This window comes from Pyrgilauda ruficollis, unplaced genomic scaffold (genome assembly GCF_017590135.1).
Source record: "Pyrgilauda ruficollis isolate IOZ18807 unplaced genomic scaffold, ASM1759013v1 scaffold4, whole genome shotgun sequence".
Classification (NCBI taxonomy): Eukaryota; Metazoa; Chordata; class Aves; order Passeriformes; family Passeridae; genus Pyrgilauda; species Pyrgilauda ruficollis.
Window position 1 is genome coordinate 23113468 of NW_024525489.1, and position 9875 is coordinate 23123342.

Sequence of the window (9875 nt, forward strand, 5' to 3'; positions counted from 1 at the left end):
CAAACCCCACGAACCCTCCTGCTCATCACCCAGGCACCGTCACAGCCACTACCCACAGGCACAGTTTTTATTGTGCCACTGTCCTTCACTCATTAGTCTGTGGAAGATTTTTTTGCTGAATTTCCACCATTATCAAGTCCCACAGATGCTCCAACTCCAGCCCCCAACCCAAACATCCTCTATGCTTCCAAAACAAAGTAGTTTGCTTTAGCTGGGGGTTCAAGGCTTTCCTGCCCTTGCTTGAAATGGGCAGCTGAAGTAGAGCAAGTGCAATGGCTTGGGATGCTTATCCACACTTGGAGCTCCTAAACCCTTGAAGCATGTGGGAGACTGCCACAGGGCTCTCTCCCTGCACCTCCCGACCTCTTTGTGGAGGTGGGATTTATTTCTCCTCCATTTCTTCCAGCTCAGAGGAGTCTCTTCACAGATGGGAGGATGAGACCTACATGGAACACAGCCTTGCTCTTCTTTCCTGATGGAAATTGCCTGTCCATGGCACTGCCATCCCCAGCAGTGTGTGCCCCTGTGCCCCAGCCCACAGCCCCTGGCAGGCTCCTCACTCACAGAAATATGGGATCCTGGCAGATGAGCTGCTTTGCAGAGACACTTAGAAACATGCAGAATTTCCAAGTCCCCATTAAATTGCTGTGCTGGCACGGGCCAGGCTGGATCCTGGCGGTGCAAATGTGTCCCAGAGCTTGTTTGGGAACATCAATGAAAAGTTTCACAAACCAGTAGCTTTGTGACTCCCAGGGACGTAGGGAGGTGCACAAGTGGATTTTTCCTTGTTTCATGTAATGCCGAGATGCCTCCCTTGGCTTCAGCTCCAGCCCTGTGCCCTGCCCTGCCTTGCAGTAGGAGCTGTGATGAGCTGGCCCTTGGCTGAACTCCCCTGCTCAAATGAGAACAAACTCATGCCTGTTTGTGTCTTCATTTGCTTGCCCCATGTTGCCTCCTTCATCTTGCAAGCTCTTGAGAAAAATGTGCCCATGCAGGGAGCCTTGCAGGAGCCCTGCTTGTCTTGCTCTTTAATCAGGAAACACACACTATTTTCAGCAGCTCTAGAGAGCAAAAGATGGCAATAATATCTCTTACATTACAGGCACTGTGTTAGCAAGGAGGAAAATGTTATTTATTTTTTCCCTGACAATACTTGTCCTACTTCTTCTTTCCATCATGCATTAAGCATTAGGAGGCACAGCTCTGCACACAGTCCAGCTCTCAAGACTACCTGTTGAGGACATTGCTCAGCAATCCAGCAGTTTTATTTGTGGATGAAGGGCAGAAGGTGGTGAATTCTCCTAGGATTCTTAGCTCCTGCTGGAAGACACACAGCCATGCTGGCAAGGCCCACAACACGCAGGGTTTCGTGAAATGCAGCCCTTTGTGTCCTGGGTCTCTGTGCCAAGAAAACTGGCATGAGTTTGTAAAATCCAAATGACGAACTTCCTGAAGACCACTCAGCAGTGGTGGGCATCTTTGTCCATCCTGCTGTCTCCAGGCTGCCCGGAGAGGTCTCTGGCACAGCCGGTGTTCACCACGTGAGAACATCACTGCTAATCAAGCGAGAAGAGGACGTGGAGTAGACAGACCACATTCCACCTCCCACCCCAAATACAAGCCCACAGGATATTCCCAGAGAAAAGCAGTCAGAGTGCCAGGCAGTCCTTGGGAAACCTCCCCCATCTCAAAGGCAGCAGGTTCCCCACGGTACTCGCTCCCCACATCGCTGCCAGGAGGGAGGGGCTGCTCGCTGCTCAGCATCCTGCAGGCACAGCCAAAGGAGACACCTGGGCTTCCTTCTGGGACCATCAGCCAGAGGGGCCTGCAAGGAGGGGCCATAATATTCCAAAGGAGAGATAAATGAGATGGGAATTAGTTAAAAACCCCTACAGTAGGGGTAATTTAGATCCATCACTTATTTTCTGCTATAATGAAGTGGCCCAATTATCTTGATGCTTGAATGACCACTCCAGTTCTCAAAAGTAATTTCTGCACACTTGAATGGCTGCTCCTCCTTCTAGAGAAACCATCTCAGAAAGAAACACATCTTTCTTGGCAGAGATGTAATCCATGTCAGCAGCTCTTCCCACTGTCCCTCTCAGGAGAGGAGGGACACTCGGGCAGGGAGCTGCCTGCACAGCCTGTCCCAGGATTTCTGGACACTCCCCACAACAAGGGTCCCCTGGAACAGTGGGATGCAAGAGGGCAGGAGCTCAAAGTGGCTCCTGGGCCTGAGAAGTGCTGGGGACAGCTGGTGGCTGGATGCAGCCATGAGGGGAGGCAGGGTGGTGGCTGGGGACAGCACTGCCAAGGCAAGTTGTCCTCTGGAATTTTGTATGTGCTCCAGAAAGAATGGCTCTCACTTTCCTGCTCTCCTGTGACAGCCACCCATCTCTGGCAGCCACCAATGTGCCCCTGCTCAGCAGCCCGGGGGAGCTCCCCGTTGTCCCCGCAGCAGCACGGGGCAGGCAGGCAGGGAGGAGGCTGTGACCACCCTTCCTGACGCACCCAAAGCCACCTGCCACCGTCATCCTGTCACCCATCACCCTGTGTGTGTCCCCCCTCACAACCACAAGGCACTCTGGGGCAGACAGACGTCTTGTGCAAACCTTGACAGAGAGACAGAGAGGGAGAGAGAGATCTCTGACAGCCCAACCAGCCCCCTGGTCCCCCCAGCAGGGCCAGGGCAGGCAGACCCCAGCTGGACAGAGCCAAATTATTCCAAAGCTGGGCTGAGAGCTTGCAGGAGAGCTGGTTTGCCTGGAGACAGAAACCAGAGCATGGGTCATAAATTGAACTCCACCTTCCCTCTGCCACCTGCGCCGTGCTTGGCGCCATGAGCTGGCCCTGCCCCAGCTTGTGCCCCAAGCTGAGGGTCACCCCCAGGCTCAGCAGCTGGAGCCCCCCCAGTCTCTCTGTCTCTGTCACAGTTCCTCACAAATTCAATGGCACAATGCAGCTACACTATTTGAAAAGCCATAATATTTGTTGGTACGACTCTTTTATTACTGTCAATTTATATATATATTTGTTGATAAAAGAGGTCATCTTGGGAGACACTTCCAGTCTACTGGGAAATAATTGTCCGATGCTGTATATTCTGTACATGCTGTATAAACAAAGCAAAATATGTAAATCTAAATGTTTGGTGGACTCGGTGGCACGCGCTGCAGGGGGAGATTGGGACCAGGCAAGGCCCCTTTTTGGGCCACCACGGCTCGGCCTCGGGGCTCCCAGCAGAGTCCCCATCCTGCTGGGCTCTGGACACGGTCTGGGGCAAGGTCTGGCCACGGTGCTGCGGCTCCCTCGGTGCTTTTCCCCGCACGAAGGTGAAAGGGGGCGGCTTTGGGAGCGAGAGCGGCCGCGCTTGAGCTTCTCCCGGGGCACGGCACAGGGCCGGGCACGGCCGGATCCGTCGGGAGCTGGCAGCACGCCCGGTGTCACCCACCTGCTCCCCAGCCCGCAGCCACCACCCAGCAGGACATCTCTAAGCCTTAGGGGTCCGAGAGACACGATTCCCCGTGGGAAGATGGCCGGTGAGGGCAGAGACTGGCTCCGAGCATCCGGCTTCTCCAGCTGCTTCCCGCGCCAAGCCAGCCGCCCTCCCTGGGGTGTTTTACAGCAGCCGCGAGCTGTGACCTTTTAACCCGACACACGCTCTTAGAAAACCTGTTTCATATTTTCCGTGGTATCGATCTACAACTTTTGAAATTATTGGACACAGTCGTGGTAGCCTAAAAGTTGTGCTGAGCTCATATATTTTTATATTTGTGGTGTTTTCCTATCAATAGAGAGTAGTGAACCCTATAGCTGAAAGTGAACTATTCAAAATAAATATATGACTGCAGAAAATATTTGTAAAAATAATTTATTTTAAATATTCTGCCAAAGATAGCTCTCTAATGATCTGTAAGATGTCGTTTCTCTTTTTTGCTCTGAATGTCATTGTGAAAGGACCTTTCTCCCCATATCTTTTGAAGATTTTTTTTTTTTGTATCTTTAAGGGCAAAGAAATATTCCAATGATTTTTTACTAGACCAGTAAATAGAGTAGTAGGGAGGCATGAGACAACTCTGCAAAGGTGATAAACAGGATCCAGTAACAATCACTCTGAAAATCCGGTTTCTCCCGTAGTTCCTCTGGCTGACAGATGGGGTTTGAAGCCTGGGACAGCTGTCCAGCAGGAAGACCTTGGCTGCTGCTGCTGCTGCTGTGGCTGCTGTGTAGCTTACCCAAAGGAGAGAAATCTCCCGAGAATCCCATCCCCAGGCTTGGGACATTTGGATCCCCTTGCATCCAATCTCAGCCTCTTCATTATTTATGGGCATGATTTATTTATTAGCCCTCAATAGGCCCTGTGGCACATGGGGAACCCTCACCCAGAGCTTTGTGAGGCTTCAGTCCAAAGCCATTCCCTCCACACTCCTGCCGGCAGCCCTGAACCCATGGCACAGGGAATCCTGCTGGCATCCAGACCTGTCCCCTTCCTCACGTGGGGACAGGGCAGGGGACAGCCAGCCACCAGGGGACACTTTAGCAAGAGGATCCATCCCTGCAGGTATCCAGTTAAAACAGGGGGAAGTACAGCCTTTTACCATGGAGAAGCTGCCTAGATTAGCCTTTGAGAAATGACTATTTTATTTTTTATTGTGGAAAAAAATCTTTCCCGTCTTCATTTCTCCCTTTTGAAATGACTTTTCAATACTAGGGAAAGCCTTCATTATCTTCTGTGATCCCCAGGTCTGCTGCGGAGGAAATAAATCCTCAGCCATGTCTGTTAGGCTCCACCACTTCAAAGAGATTTTTGGCTCAGATTTCTTTCCCTTCTGAGCAGATTCACAATTTCTTAAATGTCTTGGTCATAAAGGTCTGGAGGAATTAATTGGTAAAAAAGGAATAAAAGCCCTGTTCCACTGAATGTGTTTCCACAAGCGATTCAACTTTTGACTCCCCCAAGGTCAGGCACGTGTGTAAGTGTTTTATTGGGAAGGGAGGTGGGAAAAGCAGTTTCCAAGCCATAGGGTGTGATGGGTGTGACGGGAGGACTGCTGTCCGTGGGGCGTGGGTGGCACTCTGCAGCCGTGGGGAGCATGGGAGTCTTTGTTCCTCTGGGCTCTCTGAATCCGGGGCTGCGCGCTGCTGCGTCACAGGGAAACGCAAGCGAGCCAGGGAAGACAATGGTGAGAAGAATTGGGTTTCTGATCACTGTGCATTTTGTTAATTAGTGAATTCAAATAGTTTTATTTTTACCAAAAACAGATAATCTTTATTCCAGTAAAGACAACTGTTGACTTGAGATATATATAAATATATATATATTATTTGAATGGTTTATATCCTGTTGCTCTAACTACATAAAATGGAAACATGTTGCAAGTTGTGTCATTTCAATATACAAAATAAATGACTTTTCCCTGCATGCTGCCTGGGTATGTTGTGATTTGAATTAAGAGTTATATTTGAATTGCCTTATTCAAGAGGTTGTATGTTACCTAACTGGGGAATGACCTGGCACTGTTCATCACATTACATGTGTACTTGATGCTGTATTATGTCAAATTCAGATGAGTTGTCTGTCATCTATGTATTTTGTGGGAGATCTTTTATCTTGTTAAACTGTGATATGTAAACCTTCATTGCCTGAAATAGTCACAGTTGTATAAATCAGTGTCTTCAGCTGTTTTCCTAATTTTAACACAATTCCTAACACAAAATATAGATGTTTGTAAATTCTTCATTCATTTGGTCTATTTTTATGTATGAGGCTTTTTTAATCTGGCAAAGCAATAAGATAAGGCAGCTTTCCCGGAATTTTTCAATCAAGGCGCAGCTATATTTCTATCCCTCGGCAAGAGGCAACAACCAATTTTCAGCAGGGACAATTGGCATTCGGGATGTCTGTTTATTGCTATTATCTCTCCTGGCTCGGATGGGCCATTATCACGGCAGAAGGCGATGATTAATGCCGAGCCAGCCGTGCGGCTCCTGCAGTGGCAGCGCTCCGGGGACCCCCGGCGCTCCGCAGCGCCTACCTCCGCCCCGCAGCTCCTTCCTCAGCCCCGCAGCGCCTTCCTCAGTCCCGCAGCGCTCTCGTCAGCCCCGCAGCTCTCTCCTCAGCCCCGCAGCGCCTTCCTCAGCCCCGCAGCGCTTTCCTCAGCCCCGCAGCGCCTTCCTCCGCCCCGCAGCGCTTTCCTCAGCCCCGCAGCGCCTTCCTCAGCCCCGCAGCTCCGCGGGGCCCCGGGCTGGCAGGGAGGGAGGGAGGGGAGGGGTCCTTGCAGACCCCCAGGAGCCCATCTCCAGCTGGCAGACTGGAGCATTTCTGGACGTTTCCATGCCTAAAACCCCCAGTACAGCAGTGGTTGGGATCATTAAAACACTCCTGCCAGAGTCAGTCGCGGTCCCTGCTCAGCTGTGCGGGTGCCACATCGTCCCGAGCACGAGCAGCACGAGCTCGGGCACACGAGCCAGAGATGGCACACGGGCCAGAGATGGCACACGGGCCAGAGAGGGTCTCAGCCCCACCGCGCTCTCCCCACTCTTCCAGTCTGGACCGCAGTTGCACAGGAAACGCTGCTCGCTGTTTATGTCTAGTAACCATAAGAAACACATGGCCAAAGGAAAAAAAAAATCCTGGAGCAGGACAAGCTGTAGTCCTGGGTTATTGAATCTCGATCCAGGGCTTCGAGTGCTAAAAAATTCCCATCCCATCCACAAAAGTACCATCTCTTTTTTTCTTTTTCTCCCTTTACTTTTGGCATGCTTCGGGTTGGAAGGCTGTCAAAAGGGACAAATGCGCTGGGAAGGGCTGGCGGAGTATGGGGAGGAGCCTGCCAGAGGCAGCGCGGAGCGGCAGCCCGCGAACGACACAGAGAACTGGGGGAAACAGGTTTGCTAGAGTGTGCGGTAGAAATTCCAGTTTTTGCTGCAGCCCCTCGGGGGCTCCCAGCGTGACCCCAAGGATGTCACCGGCGGCGGCCGACACCCGCAGCGCTGTCACCCGCGGCGCGGCTCAGCGCAGGGAGCGGCGGGGGCGGGGCCCGCGGGGAGGCGTGGTCCCGTCCCTAAGCTCCGCCTCTCGCGTCCCATTGGCTGCCGTCTCCCCCGCCCCTGCCGCCATTGGCTGGTGCGCGGGCGGGTTTCCCGCGCGCGCGGCCGGGCGCGATGGCGGCGGAGCGGGGCATGGAGCTGGTGCGGGAGCTGCACCGCGCCGCCGGCGGGCACCTCCCGCCCTTCCGGGTGAGCACCGGGAACACCGGGAACACCGGGGTGGGCCCCGCCGGCGGCCCGCGCTCACTGACTGTGCCCGCTGTTGCAGACGGAGGAGATGCGGCAGGCGCTGGAGGAGATGCGGGTGCTGTACGAGCGGAACCAGGCGGATGTGTGAGTTGCGCGCCTGCTCCCGGCGCGTCCCGCACGGCACGGGCGGCGCTCCCCGGCCCGCAGCTCTCCTCCTACTCCTCTTTCTCCCTCCCCTCATCCCCCAGGTCCGAAGCGAAGGCGGGACGGACGGACCTGATTTTCCTCATCCGGTTCCGGCACTGCTGCCTGCTCCGGAACCAGCGCTGCCTCCTGGCCTACCTGTGAGTGCGGCGGGGACGGCCGCTCCCCTGGGTCCATCCCTGCCGGCACAGCGTCCCCAGGGGAAGGGTGTCGGGACTCTCGGCCCGGGCAGGTGGCTTTTCCACGGGCAGCAACGCAGCTGTGGAGCTGGTTCTCCTTGTGTTCGTTGCTGATATCACCGCAAAGAGAAGGCTCTGCTTGCTCCTGCTCTTTAAAAGTTTACATTAGTGGATGTCACTGCTGTGGCCTGGGGATGTTGCCAGCACTCACCTCAGCAGAGGTGTTGGGTTTGCCCCATTTCTTCCCCTAGGTATGACCGGTTGCTACGGATCCGAGCACTGAGGTGGGAGTATGGCAGCGTTCTGCCCAGCACCATCCAGTTCCATATGTCAGCTGAGGAAGTGAGTCAGCCTCGTTTCAAACTCTTCCCCTCTTCCCACATATTCCTCCTGATGGATTATTTAGTACAATCAAAATAGGGTAGTCTTCCCCTCACTATAAACATGACATTTAACCTGTCTTTCTGTAAATACTTACTTGTGTGTATTCATTGTCTGTGGGTACAACCCTGTTAATGCCCACAGGTGGAGTGGTTCAATCGGTACAAAAAGTCTCTGGCTACCTACATGAGGTCAGTAGGAGGAGAGGAGGGGCTGGACCTCACACAGGACATCAAGCCTCCTAAAAGCTTGTACATTGAAGTAAGTGCCAGATTTCTGGCTTCTATCCATGAATAAACATTTCCATGACTATCTCTTTCTGAGCATTTCATCCCCACCCCAAGTCAGTTCATCAAGCAAAACCTTTCAGAGTTCCAGAGCTTTCATAGGTTTCTGTGTTTTACTCTGCCTGCCAGCATTTTACTCCTACTGAGAGCACAAAGTATGTTGAGAGATGGCACTTCCAGTCAGCAGGGAGTTTGTGGTGGGGCAGGTTATCCAGTTTGCAGCTTTTTGCAGAAACTTAACTAACCAGACCAATTAGAAACCACGTTCCCATGCCAAGGACTGTTACCTGGAGGGGCTGGTTTTCATTGGACTCTTACAGAGCTTTGTTTCCACTTTGCAGGTGCGGTGTTTAAAAGACCATGGAGAGTTTGAGATTGATGATGGCACTACCATCCTGTTGAAGAAGAACAGCCAGGTACCTGTGGCAGGAGTGTGGTCTGTTCTCTTCCTTCCCTTTCACTCCCATGACATCCCCCTGCTTATGCTGGCCTTGCAGCATGTCCCCGTCCCTGCACACACAGTTCCTTGCATGTGCTGTCTGCTTGGTCCTGAGTGCAGCTCTGCCTGATCTGGTGCCACGAGGCTCTGGATGTACAGCACAACAAACAGCTGGTTGTGTGCAGCAACAAATTCAAGAAGGGTTTTTCTGTGTTTCTGTGCAGCACTTTTTACCCCGCTGGAAATGTGAGCAGTTGATCAGACAAGGAATCCTGGAGCACGTTCTGTCCTAAGTGTGCAGGACAAGAGGGACAGCTCTTGCTTGGTGACCTGCCCACGATGGGGACTGAGCTCTCGTGTGTGCAGGACTTCAGACAACTCAGTATTTCTGCAGTGGCACCCCGCCACTCCTCCTAACAGCCTTTGATGCCTTAAAACCACAGCTCTTCATGAGCAAAGGGTGCAAGCCAGTAATAGAGCAATCCTGGGACTCCAGGATAGTGGGGGGGCATTATCCCAGCCCCACAGCTACACCCAGGGTTTGTGAATGCATTTTTGTTTGGAGTAGTTCTTTGTTCACACTGTGCATGTAAGACACCAACTGACTGTGTTCTAGAAGCCAGGAAAACTTCATGATTGCAAAATAAAGAACTCCTTCAGCCTCAGTCTCTTGGGTTTTTAAGAGTTAATGTGGTGTTCATTCAGCACTGTGATCTGGCTCTCCAGCCAAACCCATCCTGACCCTGCAGTGTGATGGTTATTTAAGTATCTCAGTGGAACTCAGATAAGGCTGCACAAGGTTCTTTCCAGGATTACACATGAAGCCTTGTCCCCATCAGAGACCCATAAATGTTGTTTCTTGAGGTGCTGTGTGAATGATCATTGCAGTCTGGGTTGTGGGCCTGGGTTTTTCCCAGTGTGCTTGGCCTGTGCCTCTGTTCCTGTGAAGAATCTCTTATCCCAGAGCATTGGTCTGGCAGTTTGGGGTGGGAAAGGGAGGAGAGAGTTTTAAGGATTCTGGTTAGCACAAAACCAGAACAAAGCTGAAGAGCTGCTTTCCCTGTCTGGTTTTCCTATTGGAGCTCCTCAGCTCTTGCACTGTCTGGGAAAACACTTGCAAGAACATCAGCCCTAGGTAAGACTAGA

The 9875-nt window shown here is 52.3% G+C and overlaps 1 protein-coding gene across 1 annotated transcript; it reads left to right on the forward strand.

Moving 5' to 3' along the window:
• The first annotated feature begins 7111 nt into the window (after nucleotides 1–7111).
• GINS1 (GINS complex subunit 1) lies at nucleotides 7112–9378 on the forward strand. The gene is made up of 7 exons (XM_041477053.1): nucleotides 7112–7239; nucleotides 7319–7383; nucleotides 7488–7583; nucleotides 7874–7964; nucleotides 8148–8264; nucleotides 8632–8706; nucleotides 8954–9378. The coding sequence occupies exons 1-7, from the start codon at nucleotides 7165–7167 to the stop codon at nucleotides 9020–9022; spliced, it is 588 nt and encodes a 195-aa protein (XP_041332987.1). The 5' UTR covers nucleotides 7112–7164; the 3' UTR covers nucleotides 9023–9378.
• Nucleotides 9379–9875: the final 497 nt, after the last annotated feature.

What these genes read in the sequence shown, in the direction of transcription:
- GINS1 (XM_041477053.1), top strand. Translation starts at nt 7,165, where the DNA reads ATGGCGGCGGAGCGGGGCATGGAGCTGGTGCGGGAGCTGCACCGCGCC. An exon ending in CGCTGCCTCCTGGCCTACCT is followed by an intron (nt 7,584 to 7,873) that starts GTGAGTGCGGCG and finishes TTCTTCCCCTAG; the next exon opens with GTATGACCGGTTGCTACGGA. An exon ending in TCCATATGTCAGCTGAGGAA is followed by an intron (nt 7,965 to 8,147) that starts GTGAGTCAGCCT and finishes TAATGCCCACAG; the next exon opens with GTGGAGTGGTTCAATCGGTA.